This window comes from Palaemon carinicauda, chromosome 10 (genome assembly GCF_036898095.1).
Source record: "Palaemon carinicauda isolate YSFRI2023 chromosome 10, ASM3689809v2, whole genome shotgun sequence".
Classification (NCBI taxonomy): domain Eukaryota; kingdom Metazoa; phylum Arthropoda; class Malacostraca; order Decapoda; family Palaemonidae; genus Palaemon; species Palaemon carinicauda.
Window position 1 is genome coordinate 113,623,457 of NC_090734.1, and position 21,357 is coordinate 113,644,813.

At 40.9% G+C, this 21,357-nt stretch overlaps 1 protein-coding gene across 2 annotated transcripts; it reads left to right on the plus strand.

Moving 5' to 3' along the window:
* The first annotated feature begins 583 nt into the window (after window positions 1-583).
* LOC137648676 (NADH dehydrogenase [ubiquinone] flavoprotein 1, mitochondrial-like) lies at window positions 584-20,442 on the plus strand. 2 transcript variants are annotated; one of them, XM_068381688.1, is made up of 9 exons: window positions 604-664; window positions 4,171-4,200; window positions 5,611-5,660; window positions 5,881-6,107; window positions 6,481-6,691; window positions 6,848-7,078; window positions 7,580-7,812; window positions 7,950-8,158; window positions 19,927-20,442. In XM_068381688.1, the coding sequence occupies exons 1-9, from the start codon at window positions 619-621 to the stop codon at window positions 20,115-20,117; spliced, it is 1,428 nt and encodes a 475-aa protein (XP_068237789.1). In that variant the 5' UTR covers window positions 604-618; the 3' UTR covers window positions 20,118-20,442. The 2 variants fall into 2 exon arrangements, with proteins under 2 accessions (XP_068237790.1, XP_068237789.1); XM_068381689.1 differs by lacking the exon at window positions 4,171-4,200 and having other exon boundaries at window positions 584-664.
* The last annotated feature ends 915 nt before the right edge of the window (window positions 20,443-21,357 follow it).

Below are 21,357 nucleotides of genomic sequence, written 5' to 3' on the forward strand. Positions count from 1 at the left end.
GGGCCATTTTTCTCTGTTGGAGCCTTTGGGCTCATAGGCATCCTGGTTTTCCAACTAGGGTTGTAGTTTAGTTAATAATAATAATAATAATAATAATAATAATAATAATAATAATAATAATAATAATAATAATAATAATAATAATAATAACAACTGCATTGTTTATAATTACAGTATACTAGATATGGCATAGAAGTGATCAATCAAGTGCGATAAAGATGCAACGCAATTTCCCCTCTTATGTAATCTTGAGTTGTATTCGTTTATGGCCATTATTAGCATAATGACGTATGTATGACTTCAGTACAGTATACTGTATATAATGGTTTTGGGTTTACTATACGTAATGACTTTTGACATTTCTCTATGGCTATATAAGATCAATCAAATCAGCACTATTCGATACATAACATATCTCTTAATATAGATATAAAATTATTCCGCAATGAAAAACATATCATCATACAATATAAAGCAATATACGTACTTATTCTACATCAAAATTATTTTTTTGAGATATTTATAAAATTACACAACACCAGGCAACGGACTCTCGCTTGCCATCATCTTACAAAACAGCTGAGAAGAGAAACAATTCACAAGACGACGACGGCTAAGATGTCATCGTTAGCTCGAATTACTCCTTTAATTAGGAGCAGTTTAAGTAAGTATTACAAATATTTGCATGCTTAATTTCTTAGTAACGAGGAAATATACTATTAGTTGCTGAAACTGGAGGAGAACTGATGAAAACTGGTGTCTGGCCACGGTTAGCCTTCGAAGGTACTTTTACCAACTGTCTTCTGTGGAGGTTTTCTTTTTATTTAGAACTCATTTCCATGAATCGATTATGTTCTGTTGCCAAGAAAATATTTTTGGGCAATTTTGTTTTGTTTAGAAAGTACCAGGAAACTTTGCATCACGTAATTTCCGTGTGTTTTTGGGGACTACTCTATCTTGCCGGCCATTATTATTATTATTATTATTATTATTATTATTATTATTTGCTAGGCTAAAACCCTATTTGGAAAAGCAGGATGCTATAAGCCAGGGGCTCCAACAGGGAAAATAGCCTAGTGAGGAAAGGAAACTTCAGGAAAAATAAGATATTTCAATTAAATATCTCCAATAATACCTTATACCTTTAACCGAGCATTGACTAGGTTGTTTAAGAAAAAATTCTATTTTAATGCTGACACTGTAGCTAAGTCATAAACCCAAAATACTGGATTGATCTCTCATTTCGCATCTAGATAGCCCCTGCAACTCTGCCAGGTTGTGTTTAATACCTATAATTAACAGTAAAATTATAGTTGTTATGGTAGAGGTCATAGGCTAGTTGGCGTATTGTCTCATAATCATGGTATGTTAGATCCATGATACTTGGTGTGTTTAGCGAAGCCGTTGTTCAGGAAATTCCAGAGTAGAACAGGTGTGAATAGTCTAGCGTTAATATTTGAAATTTGTCAGTCTTAAGACTAGCTTAGATTAATACCTTGCTTATGTATTTTAAGCTTTGTGCATTTTTTAATATTGATTTAGAATTTGTGTAGTTTTAACTATCTGGATTTTACGTGAAAATTTAATCACCTTGCACCTGTGCACCCAGAATATTAAACGTTGATATAAATTATGGGGCTGTATGTGCCGAAAAGTAAAAACATCAAGCTCCGTATGTATTGGCAAGCGGTAATGTTGAGCTGCGCACGCTAACATTGATATAACTTTAATAATGAACTCCATTCATTAACCAGGTATTAAACTTAAAGTAGAAATGACTTGCTTTATGGTCGGGACGTCGAAGGCCGGGGTCTAATAGCAATTGTTGGTGTACTGGAGGTGGCGTAAGGTAGAGTCGAAAGTGTCAATTACATCTGGTGTACCATGGTAATTTCCATGAAACTTCCCTTCGGGTTTTAAGTACGGATAACTACAACCATTACATGTTTGTATTAGAGGTTCCATAATAAAACACGAAAGGAGTAGAATACGAACAAAGGCTTAACACTGACAATGGTTTTACAGGGAAAAATGCTTGTGAAGGGACTGATTCACTTGAAGCGATAAGGAAAGGGGATGGGAAATATCACCCCCCCCCCCCCCCCGGTGGAAACTTTCCATACGTATGGGCATGTGATTGGTTAATGGAAACATTGGAGTCTACAAAGTAAACTTGAATGAACTTGGCATGGGAAACTTGTTCAGAGCAAGTATTTATGTGAAAACTGGGTGTGATAAGGTAATAACAGGTATGAGGGAAAAATAGTAAGTTAAAATTAAGAGAATAGTAAATATTTTATGGTAATAAATTGAAATGCCGTGATAAGGGGAAAACGGTTGAAAGGGGTATGGAAACAAAGAGAAATATACATGTGGGTATTGCATCAACGAATAAATAACAATGCTGTTAGAGGGGTAAAAACTCGTAGTATACTTGAATAACTAGAGTAAAAAATATGTCCACGTGGGTATTGCATAAACATATGGTATTAGAAGAATGGTTAGGATAAAACGCAGTACTGTATACCCATGTGGGTATTGCATATAAGAATGGGTACATACAGTATTAGAAGGGTCAGATCAAGAATACTTGAATGTCATGGGTAGAAATGAGGAGGGTTTGTAAGAAAACGAGTAATTCTTGCGTAAAACGTAATATGTACAAGTGGGTATTACAAAAAAAGAAGGGTACATGCGGTATAAGAAGGCTAGGTCCAGTAGAATACTTGAATGTCGCGAGTAAACATGCTTGAATGACGTGGGGAAAAATAGGGATGGGTTGTAAGGAAACAAGTAATCCTATTGATAAAAATGAAGAAAGGCGAGGTTTATGTGCTGGAGGGCGGGGTTTATTCGAAAAAGATCTAAAACTGCTATGTACATACGAATGAACGGGAGCGAATACAACCGACCAATAGAATGTCAACAAATAAATGAAAAATATACAGTTAATATAGGATATAGATGATTTGTGCAGTTTTCCATGGATTTATTATACATCAAAGTACATAATCTATAGAGAAGAAAAAGTTTGTTTTACCATTATATACCATTTCCCAAGTATGTTTGTTTTCCCCACTTAAAACCCCAAGTTCCTACTAGGGGTCCCCCATTATCGGCAGATACTGTATATATATATATATATATATATATATATATATATATATATATATATATATATATATATATATTACATTAAGTATTTATTGCGACCAGAATAAGTGTCATTTTCGAATGGAACGGGTATTTTTCTACAAGGAAAAGTTGTTTTTTTTTTATTAGGAAAGGTTTCCCTGTCCAAAAATACAGTAAGACCTATTTTCAACCATATCGGTAAAAATACGGCACTTTAAGCGGAGTCGCAGGTGTTGTTAGCCATCGCGTTAGGCAAGTAGGTAAGGACATGGCTTGTAGGTTAGGTTAGAATAGGTGGAGAAGTTTATGTTTGGTGTTAGAGTATTCTATGCGTACAGGAATCATGTCCATCATTATACTAACCTAACCTAATGCGCGGTATCCTTATTTATCAGATGGCAAAGCCCTGTACCATTCTCAGTATCGCTGAATGGTACAATTGGAAAATTATACTAGTCGACATGGCAGTGGAATTAATTACTGTATTTATTACTAGATACCAGAAAACCCATTTCCCTTCTAATTCTATATGTCAGGATGCCAGACAACTGAAAATCAATCATCAATCTAATTATGCATAATAGTGTAGGAATAAGTAAATTAGTTTGTTTCTATTTTTTTTTCCTTTTTTAATAACAATACAGTAATTGTAGCTAGGAGCAATCATTATAGCCTTTGTTTGTTGCACCCTAAAGTAATTGGTTAATTTTTTAACCTAATCTATCAATTTTTCAAGAAGTTGATTAGAAATGTATATAACATTGGCAAAGTTTACGTGATGCTTTGTAAACAGGATAGTAATGTATTGACCATTGTTTTCTTAGCTTAAAGAGATTCTTATATCTTTGTATTTGAATATTATGGCTACAAAGGATCAGTGAATAACCAATGTGAAATTTCTTCTAGTAGATGTTCAAAGTGATGATATTTTTGTACATGTTAAATTACATTGTAATTACTGGACATTTGATAATTGATGTATGAAATTACATAAGAATAGAAGAAAGTCTTATGTAATTTTGTTATATTTTTTAGCTGGCAAGGATTTTACAATATTTAGAGTTGGTAAGTTGCCTTGTAATGTCTCCTCCCCTGTTGCACGATTATAAAAAAGGAGAGCAGTAATTTTTCTGTTAACTGCGATTAAATTATCATTAATAGGACTTTAGCTAGAGGGCCTCTAAGCATTTGAGGGATTTCAGGTGGAATAAGCATCCTGAAATCAGGCGCATTGATTTATACCATAGAAACTGTGGTAGATATGAATGCCACCAACACAAATGATAATCCAGAATAGTAAGTGTTATGTTTCCATAAAAAATTAAAGATAACATCAACACAAGCTAAGGTGTGTTCAGTATATCAATGAATTTATCAGACAATCTCCAAAGCTGTTTTCCTCTGTAGAGGTTAATTCTCTGTGTTTATAGAATATTAGCCATTAATTTACAGTTTTGTAGTATTTCTTTTCCACTTAGCTGCACACACGTTTTATCCTTTTACTTTATCTCTATTCCCGCATCCTTCTTTTAATCTTCTTGTCTGACTTCTTTAAAGTTTTACTTTAGTGCATTGGTTAGGTTTTCCTCAAGTTGTACCTTGGTGTTAAATGGCCTCCATCACCCAAATTCCAGACATCCCTTCCATCTAATCTGTTTCTAACAATATATTAGCAAAATAAGTTGTGAAATTGTTGAAAGTTTTATTTATTGTACACCCATTACTGTAAGTTTACAAACTACCACAAATTTTCCTCCCATCTCAATCCTTATACTGTGCATATATGCACAATGCTAAAGGAGTGAGAGGTCTGAGGACATAAGGATTAATATTCAATGCAACCACACACAGAAACACGCACATACACAGTTTACACGTATAATAAAACACATGATATTGGTACCCATAAACTGAAAAAGATTAGAATGGAACCTTAATCATCGATAGTTTACATTTTTGGGAACTGGGGAAATAGGAATAATTCTCCCTCCTTTCCATGATTTGAATATAAGAATAGAGATAGCAGAGTGGGAAAATTGACTGCTATGTTTTTTGTAATGCTTTTATGCATGCGGATTTCACAATTACTGTAAATTATCCCCCTTTTTTTTTTCCAAGGGGCCGAGAATGAAACGTACAGTACAGTATTTAAGTGAGAGATTACTGTAGTAAGTTTTTTTTTCTATTTACATTAATCATTGATTTTATATCCATTTCTTTAGGGTTAGCCTTGCTCATGCATGTGGTATGATAATGCAAAGTAGTAGTTTTTTTTTTGGGGGGGGGGTAGTTCAGTATATTGTAGTATGTATGTGGAAAACTGTGGCTCCTTTGATTACTGGCATACGGTAGTGTGTTTCAAGTTGAAGAAATAGATGTTCTCAGGAAATTCTGTTTTGGCTTTATAAAAGTTTTGTGCTTTAATGCTGTTTCAAGAGGTATTGTGGTTATTTAATTGTATTTCTCTATTTTCAGACCATGGTTCAAGCTCAGCTGTATTTGTCAAGAGGCATTACTGTGAGAAGGTATGTCATAAAAATTGATGAGAAAAATTATCCTTTGTTATTAATATGTACAGTACAAAACCAGATTTCTTTGACATACAGTATACAGTGCAAATCATATCATGGTACAGTATTTCTTTATGAAGTTTATAGTTATCAGTTAGTTGATGGCCCTTTTACCTTTATTTATGAAAGTTTATGATGTTGAAAGCTTTACAGAGTATTAACATCTTATCCGCAGAAAACTTACGGACCCTTAGCTGACCAAGACCGTATCTTCACAAACTTATATGGTCGTCACGACTGGAGATTGAAGGGTGCTTTGAGTCGGGGTGACTGGTACAAGACAAAGGAAATAATTGAGAAGGGTTCCGACTGGATTATCAATGAGGTCAAGACCTCTGGTTTGCGTGGTAGGGGTGGTGCAGGCTTCCCTTCTGGTATGAAGTGGAGCTTCATGAATAAACCGTGAGTATGAATGGTTCTGGTATTTTATCTTGCTAATTTGCCTACTTGTAGTCAGGATTTGCAATTCTCTTTGTATTGGAATTTCTGTTTTTGTGTTGTTGCAAAATTTAGTACTGTATCTGTACTGCACTGTACAGCTTTGGTAACAAGTAACTTAGGTTAAGAAATATAGCTGAAACTAGCTTTTATGTTCACTATTAAAGATAATGTAGAATAAGCCAATGGAAAATTCTTTGAGCTGAAGAAAAGTTCTTTGAGGAAATTAGAAAATATATTGAGTTGGATTATGCTAGAAATAAAATTTTGTATGCATATGTACAGTAATAGAATTTGCTACCTTTAACAAATTTGAAAAATTACCACAATTTTTCAGTTCTGACGGACGCCCAAAATATTTGGTTGTTAATGCTGATGAGGGCGAACCAGGTACTTGCAAGGACAGGGAGATCATGCGTCACGATCCTCACAAACTAGTTGAAGGATGCCTTGTCGCTGGTCGTGCCATGGGAGCCAGAGCAGCCTACATCTATATCAGAGGAGAATTTTACAATGAAGCATCCAACATGCAGGTTGCTATTAACGAGGTGAGTTTGCATCTTCGTTATGTGTCATGAAAACATGAATATTAATTCCTCACATGAATTTTCATGGTAAAATTAAAAAAATTTTCTTCTGGTAGAATTTGTAACTTTTCTTCGCATATTTGGTACTTAAGTAAAACGATGTCATTGCTTTTTCAGGCATATAAAGCCGGTCTAATTGGAAAGAATGCATGTGGAAGTGGGTATGACTTTGATGTCTTCATGCACCGCGGTGCTGGTGCCTACATTTGTGGAGAGGAAACTGCACTTATCGAATCTCTTGAGGGTAAGCAGGGAAAGCCCCGTCTCAAACCTCCTTTCCCAGCTGACGTTGGCGTCTTTGGCTGCCCTACAACTGTTGCCAATGTTGAAACTGTGGCTGTTGCTCCAGTAAGTATGCGAGATTCAGCTTAGAATTGTAGTACACTTGGTCCCTAAAGTTTTTATTGAATTTAATTATTTCCTTAGAATTCAATGAAATACACTCATCTTTTCTTTCATTTTTGATTGCTGCAATATTATTTAATTGTTCTACACCTGCACATGTACATTGTGTTAGGTGTGTACACTTATATTGTCATATTCTTTAATGAACTGTATTTAAGGTACTGTATAGTTTATTTTTAATTTTTTTATTTTTATTATTTATATGATGTACAGTAGTGATATTAAAATAAATCAATATTTAAGAAAATTGTGTTTTGTAATGGAAAGAAAATTTAACCTTGTATTTATTTCCCTATCACATTTATCCAAAATTTGACCTTTCATTGTCCAAACTGTTAAAGCTATATTTTTATAACTAGCAGCCCTCTTTCCATTCAGAAGCTTACTTATTAACTTCTATAAGTAAAATAAATTATGGTACCTTTCAAATATTTTTCTCTTTAGACTATCTGCCGACGAGGTGGCTCGTGGTTTGTTGGATTAGGCCGCACACGTAACAGTGGAACTAAGCTCTTCAACATTTCTGGCCACGTGAACAATCCATGCACAGTTGAAGAAGAAATGTCTATTCCTCTAAAGGAATTGATTGAACGTCATGCTGGCGGTGTGCTTGGAGGTTGGGATAACCTTCTTGGTATTATTCCAGGGGGATCTTCAACACCTGTTATTCCTAAGCAGTAAGTCTCAATTAACTAGTATCACAAGTGGTAAGTTAATGTAGTGATCCTTGGGTATGACATGTTATTCAAGCCTTATTTATAGATCGATCAATTTCTTCTTTATTTTCTCTGAACCTAAACCCCCTTTTTTTCAGTGTATGTGAAGAGGCAATCATGGACTTTGATGGCCTGGTAGCATGTCAGACATCACTTGGAACAGCTGCTATAATTGTGATGAATAAGCAGACAGATATTGTGAAAGCAATTGCCCGACTGATAGAGTTTTACAAACACGAATCTTGTGGACAGTGTACACCCTGCCGAGAAGGTGTCAGCTGGATGTTCAAGGTCATGACCAGATTTGGTGAGTACCAGTAATTCTGTTTCATGCTATGTAAGGCTATCACTTCATTATTATTAAGGGATTTTGACGAGGGAAAAATCTATTTCTGGGCGAGAGACCCGTGTCGCCCAGTGAAATGCTCCTTTAGCACTATTTCTAAGGTATATAACTGCTATATATTACCAGAGAAAAAATTGCATGGGAATGCCAGGTTGAACCCAGCTCGCTCACCTGTATAAGGTGTCGATATAATACTGGGGCGCAATAAATCACAACCAGAGGCCTCGCACCATTTAGATGTCTCCTGTCAAAATCCCCGAACAGCGAGGCGCCGTTCAACCCCGTACTACTACTAACCAACCCAAGCCAGTGACGTCTCTCCTTTTTTAGCACGCAGTGTAATAACAATACTTTGTGTTGTGTGTACATTTCGCTGTTTTTCTCTGGATTTACCTCAAGATGTCCGACTCCACTGTCACTACATCTAAGTTAAGTACCAGAGGTATGAGTTTTGAGATTTTGGAGGGAGCCTTGTCCGTTTTGGTTTATATTATTCAGTTTTTATTCACGACCTTGCTGGGTCTCCCTCGGTTCAGGCTCCCTCCTCTCTCTCTCTCTCGTTCGTTCTAACGATTTTCAATTAGTCCTCCATACTGATTGTTTCTCGTTGTGAGCTTTACGGATCTCCACGGTTCACACACCGTATCAATTTTATATTGTCCTGTTTTATTATAACAGTTATTTCATATTCATGTCCGTATATTGGAGGTTGGCATGCCTGATCGCCATCGGCGTTCTTTTCCACATATCATATCTTAGCTTATTTACGTTCGCACACCACGGACTCGCTTACTATTTTTCAATATTAATCTTACCCGATGATCATGTAGCTGTCAACTCCGTTGCCCGACAGAAATCTACGGTCGGGATACGCCAGCGATCGCTATCCAGGTGGGGGTGTACTCAACAGCGCCATCTGTGAGCAGGTACTCAAGTACTTCTTGTCAACAAGAACTCAATTTTTCCTCTGTCGTGCCGCCGGCAAGACCTACTTGGATACGCTGTTGATTTTGGAGTTATTGTTCACGATTTGGTGATGTATTTGCTCTAAAGTTTAGCCTTCGCTGTTCAGGAAGCTTTATCCTTAGCTTAGCAAGCTTTTGGAATTAATTTGATTTATTGGTTAACGAACTTTGCTTAATTTTGGAATTCCCCCTTGACTACTTCTAAATTCAAGATGTCTGACCAGTCCCAAGTTCCTAAATACAGGCAGTGTAGTGTTAGGACTTGTACTAGGCATCTTCCGAAGGTCTCTATAGATCCTCACACCGTATGTTCCAATTGTAGGGGTAAATCCTGTCAATTGGAAGATCGATGTGGGGAATGTGCTGGGCTTTCGGAATTCGATTTTAACGAATTCCTTAGATATGCACGTAGGTTAGAGAAGGAGAGAGATAGGAGGAGTTTTCTCGCTCTGTGGATTTTTCCTCTCCCCATGCCCCTCAACCTTTTCCTTCCCCTGTGGTGGTGACTCCCGAACCTGCTACGAGTGCTCAGCCTGCAATGGCTGATATGTTGCGTGCCATTCAGGCTCTCGGTGAGAAGGTGGAGTCGTTGGTTAGTGACCGTAATCAGCTCTTGGCAGATGTCAGAGAGCTGAAAGCGAAGAGTGCAGTGGGAAGTGTTAGTGCTAGTGATGTGCATAGTGTCAGTGTCAGTGTTGCGCATGAGGGTACATCTGTGCGTGCCAGTCGTCCTCCCAGTCCGGGACCTCTTGCAAGCTCCCAAGCCCAGGGGAGAAGCAATGTCGAAGGACCAAAGGGTTCGGCAGGCCTTGATCGGCGCACGGATGTATCCTCAGTGGTTGCGGACGTATCTGTTAAGGATCGTCCCATCCACATACAGACGAATGAGCCCTTACATTCCTCGTCTGTGGAAGAAGTTTCCAGGAGGAAACAGTGGACCAAGGTCTCACGACCGCTCAAACGTAAGGTCCCTTCCGAGCTAGTCCAACGGCCCAGGTGTAGCCACTGGGTCAGTTCGGACTCGCCGCAGTCATCTGATGACTGCACACCTCCCAAGAGAGGTAGAGTGGTCCCTCAACAGGCTACTGCTCCGTCTGTTGTTGCTCCAACCACAGTAGACCCTAAGTGGTCCATGCTGCAGACTATGCAGTCTCAGCTTGCGGCATTCATGCAGGAGTATCATGCCGAGAAAGTTAACACCTCTCCTGTTAACCTACAACCCGCAGAGGTTGTGCGCTCAGCAGATACTGCGGCTGCCTGCTCCCACACTCCACCTGTGAGAGCTCCTCCACCGATGCGCAGTCCTCCCTGCCAGACGCATGTTCTTGCTGCACCATCTGCTAACATGCGTGAGCTGCCGCATCAGGAGTTGCCGGGTTCCAGCACTATGCGGCATTCTCCTCAGCCCATGCAGCATGCTCTGCATACCTTACAGCATGCTCCGCATACCATGTAGCATGAGCCGCATACCTTACAGCATGCTCTGCATACCATACCGCATGCTCCTCAGCCCACCGCAGCCCCTCCCACACACCAGCCCTCTGCTTTTGTTGTTGCCAGCTCGCAGACCGACCAGCAGAGGCATGATGTTGGATCCGCAGGTACGCATGCACCCGTTCTGCCGGATTCAGCCGTTCAGCTTGCTGCTCTGCCTTTGCCACTCACAACTCAACTTTCGGATGATGAAGCTGCACATCTGGATGAACCTCACTCTGATATTGAAGGACACAAGTCTTCGCCACCCTCCTTAGACTTTCGCAAAGTCCTTGCCTTGTTCAGGGACTTGTATCCTGAGCATTTTGTGTCTGCAACCCCTCGTTCTCCTCCCTCCGAGTTTGCTCAGGGCATGCAGTCTGCTGCGCCTGCCTTCACCAAGCTTGTTCTCGCCAGATCATCTAGGAGAGCTTTGAGGGTTATGGGGGACTGGTTGCATTCCAAAAAGCAACTGGGAAGGACCTCTTTTGTCTTTCCTCCTCCCAAGCTTGCTTCTAAGTCGAGCGTCTGGTATGCCACGGGAGAGGAACCCGGCTTGGGGGTTCCTGCCTCTGCCCAGGCCGACTTCTTAAGTCTGGTTGACTCTCCCCGCAGGTTGGCTATGAGACGTTCGAAGATCTGCTGGTCCTTTTCCGATTTAGATCATCTGTTGAAGGGAGTCTTTCGTGCCTTCGAGATATTCAACTTCCTCGATTGGTGTTTGGGAGCCTTAAGCAGGAAGACTTCCCCTTCAGATAAGGACTCGGCCATGCTGATCATGTCTAGCATGGACAAGGCAATTCGGGATGGGTCTGGTGAACTTGCGGCTTCATATGTATCAGGAGTCCTTAAGAAGAGAGAACATCTTTGCTCCTTCTTATCTGCTGGTATCACTCCTTGCCAGAAGTCAGAGTTGTTGTTTGCTCCTCTCTCCAAGTGTCTGTTTCCGGAGGAGTTGATTAAGGGGATGGCTGCCTCACTTATCCAGAAGGATACTCATGATCTGATGACTTCTTCTGCACGTAAGGCTAAAACCTTACCTTCCGTGCCTAGACCCTTCCGCCCTGCAGCAGTTGACACACCTGCTTCTAGGTTCATCCCGCCCTTTCGTGGCAGAACCTCCAGCAGAGGAGGTACCCGTGCAGACAGTCACCGTGGCAAGTCCAAGAAGGGTTCCAAGTCCGCAAAAGGCAAGTTTTGACTGCCTTCCTCTCCAGACAGCAGTAGGAGCCAGACTTAAGACCTTCTGGCAAGCTTGGGAGAGCAGAGGTGCAGACGCTCAGTCTGTGAAGTGGCTAAGGGAGGGATACAGAATTCCGTTCTGCCGCAATCCCCCTCTAGCTACATCTCCCATCAACCTCTCTCCCAACTACAAGGAGAAGGACAAGAGGCTAGCATTGCAACAAGAGGTGTCGCTCTTGCTACAAAAGGAAGCGGTGGTCATAGTCCGGGATCATCAATCCCCGAGCTTTTACAACCGTCTCTTCCTGGTAGCCAAGAAGACAGGAGGTTGGAGACCGGTGCTGGACGTCAGTGCTCTCAATGCTTTTGTCACCAAGCAGACGTTCACGATGGAGACGACGAAGTCGGTCCTAGCAGCGGTCAGGCAGGAGGACTGGATGGTCTCGTTAGACCTGAAAGACGCATACTTTCACGTCCCCATCCATCCAGACTCCCAACCTTTCCTAAGATTCGTCTTTGGAAAGGTTGTGTACCAGTTCCAAGCCCTGTGCTTTGGCCTAAGCACGGCACCTCTTGTGTTTACCAGACTGATGAGGAATATTGCGAAATTCCTTCACTTGGCAGACATCAGAGCCTCCCTCTATTTAGACGACTGGCTTTTAAGAGCTCCCACAAGTCGTCGCTGTCTGGAGAATCTCAGATGGACTATGGATCTGACCAAGGAACTGGGCCTCCTGGTCAATTTAGAGAAGTCCCAGCTCGTCCCATCCCAGACCATTGTCTACCTGGGTATGGAGATTCAGAGTCGAGCTTTTCGGGCTTTTCCGTCGGCCCCAAGGATCAACCAAGCCCTAGAATGCATCCAGAGCATGCTGAGAAGGAACCGATGCTCAGTCAGGCAGTGGATGAGTCTAACAGGTACACTTTCATCGCTGGCCCTGTTCATCGAGTTAGGGAGACTCCACCTCCGCCCCCTTCAGTATCATCTAGCTGCTCACTGGATAAAGGACATGACGCTAGAGACGGTCTCAGTTCCTGTTTCCGAAGAGATGAGGTCTACTCTAACGTGGTGGAAGAACAGCATTCTTCTCAAGGAAGGTCTACCATTGGCTGTTCAGACCCCCGACCACCGTCTCTTCTCGGACGCATCAGACACGGGCTGGGGTGCGACACTGGACGGACAGGAATGCTCGGGAACATGGAATCAGGAGCAAAGGACACTTCACATCAATTGCAAGGAGTTGTTGGCGGTTCATCTGGCCTTGATAAACTTCAAGTCCCTCCAGCTAAACAAGGTGGTGGAGGTGAACTCCGACAACACCACAGCCTTGGCTTAAATCTCCAAGCAGGGAGGGACTCATTCGAGGAAGTTGTTCGAGATCGCAAGGGACCTCCTCATTTGGTCAAAAGATCGAAAGCTCACGCTGGTAACGAGGTTCATTCAGGGCGATATGAATGTCATGGCAGATCGCCTCAGCCGGAAGGGTCAGGTCATCCCCACAGAGTGGACCCTTCACAAGAATGTTTGCAGCAGACTTTGGGCCCTGTGGGGTCAGCCAACCATAGATCTGTTCGCTACCTCGATGACCAAGAGGCTCCCGTTGTATTGTTCTCCGATTCCAGACCCAGCAGCAGTTCACGTGGATGCCTTTCTGCTGGATTGGTCCCATCTCGACCTGTATGCATTCCCGCCGTTCAAGATTGTCAACAGGGTACTTCAGAAGTTCGCCTCTCACAAAGGGACACGGCTGACGTTGGTTGCTCCCCTCTGGCCCGCGAGAGAATGGTTCACAGAGGTACTGCAATGGCTGGTCGACGTTCCCAGGACTCTTCCTCTAAGAGTGGACCTTCTGCGTCAACCTCACTTAAAGAAGGTACACCCAAACCTCCACGCTCTTCGTCTGACTGCCTTCAGACTATCGAAAGACTCTCAAGAGCTAGAGGCTTTTCGAAGGAGGCAGCCAGAGCGATTGCCAGAGCAAGGAGGACATCCACTCTCAGAGTCTATCAGTCTAAATGGGAAGTCTTCCGAAGCTGGTGCAAAGCCAATGCAGTTTCCTCAACCAGTACCATTGTAACCCAGATTGCTGACTTCCTGTTACATCTAAGGAACGTAAGATCCCTATCAGCTCCTACGATCAAGGGTTACAGAAGTATGTTGGCAGCGGTTTTCCGCCACAGAGGCTTGGATCTTTCCACCAACAAAGATCTACAGGACCTCCTTAGGTCCAGGCTGGAATCTAGACGTGGTCCTAAGGTTCCTTATGTCATCAAGATTTGAACCGCTCCAATCAGCCTCTTTTAAGGACCTCACATTAAAAACTCTTTTCCTCGTGTGCTTAGCAACAGCTAAAAGAGTAAGTGAGATCCACGCCTTCAGCAGGAACATAGGTTTCACATCTGAAACGGCTACATGTTCCTTGCAGCTCGGTTTTTTGGCTAAAAACGAGCTTCCTTCCCGTCCTTGGCCTAAGTCGTTCGAGATCCCAAGCCTGTCCAACTTGGTGGGGAACGAACTGGAGAGAGTACTTTGCCCAGTTAGAGCTCTTAGGTACTATCTAAGAAGGTCAAAACCATTACGAGGACAATCAGAAGCCTTATGGTGTGCTATCAAGAAGCCTTCTCTACCAATTTCTAAGAACGCAGTTTCTTACTACATCAGGCTTCTGATTAGAGAAGCACATTCTCATCTGAAGGAAGAAGACCTTGCTTTGCTGAAGGTAAGGACACATGAAGTGAGAGCTGTGGCTACTTCAGTGGCCTTCAAACAGAACCGTTCTCTGCAGAGTGTTATGGATGCAACCTATTGGAGAAGCAAGTCAGTGTTCGCATCATTCTATCTCAAAGATGTCCAGTCTCTTTACGAGAACTGCTACACCCTGGGACCATTCGTAGCAGCGAGTGCAGTAGTAGGTGAGGGCTCAGCCACTACATTCCCATAATCCCATAACCTTTTTAACCTTTCTCTTGAATACTTTTTATTGTTGTTCTTTGGGTTGTACGGTCGGCTAAGAAGCCTTCCGCATCCTGGTTGATTTGGCGGGTGGTCAATTCTTTCTTGAGAAGCGCCTAGGTTAGAGGTTGTGATGAGGTCCTTTAGTATGGGTTGCAGCCTTTTATACTTCAGCACCTAGGAGTCGTTCAGCATCCTAAGAGGACCGCTAGGCTCAGTAAGGAAGACGTACTTAATAAAGGCAGAGTAATGGTTCAAGTCGACTTCCTTACCAGGTACTTATTTATTTTATGTTTGTTATTTTGAATAACTAATAAAATGAAATACGGGATACTTAGCTTCTTTGTTAACATGTATGCTGGTCTCCACCCACCACCCTGGGTGTGAATCAACTACATGATCATCGGGTAAGATTAATATTGAAAAATTATTTTCATTAGTAAAATAAATTTTTGAATATACTTACCCGATGATCATGAATTAAAGAACCCGCCCTTCCTCCCCATAGAGAACCAGTGGACCGAGGAGAAAATTGAGTTCTTGTTGACAAGAAGTACTTGAGTACCTGCTCACAGATGGCGCTGTTGAGTACACCCCCACCTGGATAGCGATCGCTGGCGTATCCCGACCGTAGATTTCTGTCGGGCAACGGAGTTGACAGCTACATGATCATCGGGTAAGTATATTCAAAAATTTATTTTACTAATGAAAATAAAATTTTAACGTCATTCTTATGATTGCATTAGTTTGAGGGGCTTTCATGAGTCAGTTATTACAATTTAGTTTTCATTTTGTTAGCACTTCACTGACCCTGTGTTCTGTTGGTAGCCCTGCCTACTCCTAGCGCCGCCAGGCTTGTTCCTTTCTGTCTCTTGTTCGCGCCCTTGTTTGTTTTACGATTGATTTCTAGTTAATTTTATTATTGTTATTATCATCCAGCATGCCTTCCTCTCTTATTTACCACGTGTTATGTTTTTTATAGAGATTTTTAACCTTTCCTCATGATCATATCACTCGTGTGTCTGGCAGGTTGGTATACCTGATATCGTCTCGTAGCCACCTACTCCTAGCCTCCCGCCGATATCTTATAAGCGCCTATGTTCCCCTCCCGGGGGCATCCGCTTTGCACGGGCGGTTTCCCGTTGTTCTGCGAGGCATTCTATTATTATTCATTAACGTACATTACGTTTCCCCACTACTCTACCCGGTCGTAGTCGTTTCTTTCCGTCGCTCGTTTGGCGACGATCATCGGGGAGTCTCGACTCCCAGAAATGTATTTTACAAGCACAAGTTATTGCTGTTCTTAATTACTGTAAGTGGTATTCATGGTTTTATTATTACTACTAGCCAAGCCACAACACTACTGTATTTAGAGAAGCAGGATGATACAAGCCCAAGGGTTTCAACAGGGAAAAATTCCCCATTGAGGAAAGGAAATAAATAAAACTATATGAAAATAGAGTTCTGTCAGTCTGTTCAACATAAAAACATTCTCTGCAAGGATTAACTTCCAAAGTTACACTGATACAACTACCCGAGTTGGAAGATCATTCCACAATCTGGTCACAGTTGGAATGAAACTTCTAGTATACTCTGTGCTGTTGATCCTTATGGTGGTGCCAATGCCCGCTTCTTCTCCCGCACGTGTCACCGATGCCCAGCTTTTCTCACGAACCGTTTGATGAGGCCCACCTCTTCTTGTGCACTCTTTGCCGATGCCCTCTCTTCTCCCATACCTTTTCCCGATGCCCAACTCTTCTCCCGCACCTTTTGCTGATGCCCAACACTTCTTCCGCACCTTTTGCCGATGCCCACCTCTTCGCCCACACGTTTTGCCAATGGCATCTTCTTGCACACCGTTATCCAATTCTCACCTCTTTTCCAGCACCTTTTGCTGATGGTTATCTCCTCCCCCGTAACTTTTGCCGATGCCCACCTCTTCTCCCATACGTTTTGCCAATGCCCACCTCCTCCCACACCGTTAGCAGATTCCCACCTCTTCTCCTGCACCTTTTGCTGATTTTTATCTCCTCCCGTAACTTTTGCCGATGCCCACCTCCCACACCTTTTGCCGATACACACCTCTTCTCCCTCACCTTTTGCCAATGTCCACCTCTTGTCACGCACCTTTTACCAATGTCCACCTCTTGTCACGTACCTTTTGCCAATGTCCACCTCTTCTCCCGCACTTTTTGACAATGCCCACCTCTTCTCCCTTTCCTTTTGCCATTGTCCACTTTTTCTCGTGCACCTTTTGCCGATGCCCACCTCTTCTTGTGCACCTTTTGCCGATGCCCACCTCTTCTCGCGTACCTTTTGCCGATGCGCACCTCTTCTGCACCATTTGCAGACGCCCATCTCTTCTCCTGCATCTTTTCCAATGCCCACCTCTTCTGCACCTTTTGCCGATGAATACTAGTACTCCCGTGCCTTTTGCTGATGCCCATCTCTTCTCCCACACCTTTCGCCGATGCCCACCACTTCTCATGCACCCATCAGTATTGCTCACCTGTTCTCGCACACGTTTTGCCATTTCCCACCTCGTCTTGCACACTCCGGTATGCCCTCACTGGCTACAGCATACTCAACAGACGCCCCCCCCTGATAGAACGCATGCCCATGGCGCACACATTGCCCTTATTAGTTTGTGCACTCACTGCATTCTTTCCTTCCAGTAGTTTGACCTCTTGCTTGTTTGTTTGCGCTCTTCAGTTTTCGCACACTCTTGCTAGAGAGTTTGCTCAACCCCTTTGTGGGTAGGAGGACGGGAAGACTTAGAACCTAATGCTGTACTTTCAATTAGCCATATATTGTTGTAGTGGTTTGCGGATTGTGGCCAGAGGTAACACCCGAACTGCCTAGTGTCCGAATGCCGACCACAACCCAACGTTCACTACACAAAAATATACAATGGTGGGATACCCAAAAATCTAGGTAACAGTTCAACAGAACGGAGCACTGGGCACCACCCCTTGATTTATACTGAGCAAGGGAACCCAGCTAGAACCTTAGTTCTTTTTTTATTTTCTCCCCGCCTTAATCTTGCTGGGTAAACGCGTAGTGTGACCGCTGATTCACTTAAGGGAAAAATGAGCAATATATGTGAATATAGCTCTATATTCGATGGTTTTAAACTTGGGTAAAAAATATCAGAACATTGGTGAAAGTGAAAGAATTTTTTTTATACTGACAATAAGACACAGTGTGGGAGGGAAAAAATTATGATAAATGACTTATTAGAAAGATTAAAAAACAGTGGCTGAAAAAAAAGGACATCATGGTTTAAGGAACTGGAATAAATTTCAGTCTTCACAAAAACAAAAAATACTTATTTGTAAATGAAAAAAAAAAAAAAACTTAGGAATACATTAACATTGGTTTTGTCAAATTCAAGTAAGCAATTAAAGGAAAAATTAGCATCCCTTTACACTCCAGCCTCACAAAAAAACATAAAGAAAAGAAATGACCACTTCAGAATAGCCTTGCTGCATATTGTACAAGCCAGAGAAAAATACTAAGCTAAATGCAAGATAGACCACTACACAGTTAAAAAACGGAAATTTAAAATCCTAAGGAAGACAAGAAGGTACCGCAGGATCGGCCTTCAGGACCAGGACAAGTACGCATAGGACTCCAAAACGCACATACAATCCAAAATTCCTGGCATTTTTTATAATTTTCAAAATTCCATCTGCACTTGTTCCGGTCATAGTCATTATCTGCTAAACACTTCAAGGACATTGTATGTTCCTACCTTACAGCAGGGATTTTTCTCGTCATGTAATACTTTGGTAGTTCGTTCAATATTTTTTAATCTTTCTTTTTGTTTTTGATGGCTCACCAAGAACCCCTGAGAACATTATGCATCTACCTTGATGATAATCTCAGTTACTTCGCTTAACCCTTTTTCGTAATGAATGAATTTCACCGTTCAGCCATTACACAAATTACACAATGATTAATTTCCAGGTCACACCGTCACAGGTTCCTAACTTCCTCGTTGTTCTCCACAACAAAACAAAATACTGTATTCATTAACTTTATGGTGTTGACTGCCGAACACGAGCAATCAACAATAGCCGTATAGTACATTTGTTTTTTTGTGTTATTCATTCAAACACTTGATGGGACCAACAGTTCACAGGCAAGATAATATGAATACAGAGCAGCATCACAGACCACTACACACTGGTAACAGGCCATCAACCACATTCATAATTTTTATGTGCAGTACATGACGAATACTCTGTTTCCCTTCTGGGTGAGGGGGCTGCTGTCGATACTTATCTGTCCAGGCCTTCGGAGGGCCTCTCCCTTAGAGATGGGGCAACCCCGCCCTCTTGCTGGCATTCTGCGTTTTGAGTTTATCTCCAGCACGGAGGAGCCTCCTTTGACAGTTGACATTGTGATATATCCTTTGAAGGATAGTGTCTTCAGCTTTCTGTCCTTGGACAGAAACCTAGCCTAACCCATGAGAATATATTCTTGTGTGTTTTCAAGTGGTATGAGTCAACAGCATGCACCACTACCAGGTCTAATTGTCCTGACATCCCAGTATTGTAGTCCAGCCAATATGGTTATAGGGGTTTTCTTCCACCTTTTTTTTTTTTTTATTAAAGGACTAGGTTTTGTATTTGTGTAGGAACAAATCCCATTTTTCAAATAATGTGCTTTTGCTAATTATATCAACCTGAGTCCCTAAGTTTTACTACCAGCCTCTTCCACCCCGCAAGCCCTAGTTGAAGGTCAAAGTAGCAACTCAAGTGTGTCGGGAAAGAGGCTGGGCTTCCCTGCCATCCACCAGTAAATACCTACACTTCATTATGAATTTCATCAGAGTATCAGATAGCTATGCTGAAATCATACCCCTATCAATAAAAAAATACTGCTGATTTGTAAATTTTCCATATTTATTCTGTTTTCTTACCAGTTTCTTTATTAACTTCAAATATTTAAATTATTAATATCTCGTTGTACCTTCTTTCTTATAAAAGTTCTTATATCATTAAAATTATTGACATTACTATTGTATTCAGTATCAACTTGTTATAAGAGTTGATTTAAATTTTCAAATTGAAAGTATTAAAGTACAGTGCACTATAGACATTTTGGCTAAGAAATTGTTCTTGACTGTGAACTTTGTATTTCTTCTCCAGTGAAAGGTGATGCCAGTCCAGAAGAGATCGATGCTCTGTGGGAGGTTTCGAAACAGATTGAAGGCCACACCATCTGTGCATTGGGCGATGGTGCTGCATGGCCTGTTCAGGGACTCATCAGACACTTCAGGCCTGTCCTTGAAGAAAGAATGGCAACGTTTGCTGCTACGAAAAAGGCTGTTGCCAATTAGATTTTTTTTTTTTTTAACTTTTAAAATATATTTCCAAATTATTTGGTAAAGTCTTGAGATAAAGTTGAAATTCAAATTCCAGTTATTCTAAGTTAATACTAGAAATTAACTTGAGGTAAACCCGATTTCAATCTTCAGGGAGGATCTATTGCTCGTAGTAGTATTGGTGCTTTTTTTTATATACAAATTTATTCGCCAAAAATTTTATGGATAAAAAAGTATTTCTTGAGGTAGCATTTGAGTCCCCCTGTAATTTTTATGAAGCTGTTGTACATAAATGTTTTATTTAATGTATAAAATAAGGTCATTAAACACTTAAAAGATATTCAGTAGTTTCTTTTTGTTAAATTTCCAACAATCTTCTGTTTAACAGAACATATGCATTAACTTTTAAAAAATTATCCAAGTAACAGTACCTCTTTGAAAATATTACAAATTATAAAAACTGAAACTTGGGGCAACAATAATAGTGTACTGGAGAATCTTATAAAGGTAAGGAAATGGGCAAAAAGAATTTAAAAAGGTTCACTTAATATTTGAAAATAACCTTGGCCACATAGTTGGTATTATGTATAATGTATAATGCCCTGGTGAAAAAATGGAACTTCTTGTTCTGAAGTAACACCCTGTTCAAAAATTCATCTACCTTCCCACAGTTGTTGTAGTAAGTTTCAAAGCTATAGAACTGCACAGCAGTGGGATGAATGAAATTAGTGTATCATTACATCATGAAAAGCTTATTAGCTTATGAGACTGAATCAATGAGTTCCCAGTATTTTAAATTGCTTACTAAATGGTATGATCTTTAGTTGACGAATCATTGCTCTACATGGGTAAACTGTTGGCCTTTCATCCAAATGATTGCATGTGGTTATAAGGCCAATCAGTATTACATTGAAATATTTTCTGAAACTATCTAGCACAAAAAGTAGTAAATGAACTTTATAATATTTTAGGTAATAAAATTTTTCTATAAGCCTATTTAGGATGAAATTTTATCAAAAGCAAAAGGATTGTCCTCTCATACACAGCTTAAGCACACGTTCTACCTTAAACTTTGCATAAGTATTCAGGGCACATAAATAACGACAGATTCAGCTAAGCTTGAGCAAAGGTACTTCAATTTATTCTTACTACAGATTCAAGTTATTTCATTATTTGTTCTTACAAAAATTTGGGGCAAAAAACAAATCCCTCTTAACAAGAAAAAGTATAAAAAATAAAATGTACTGTTAGTTAA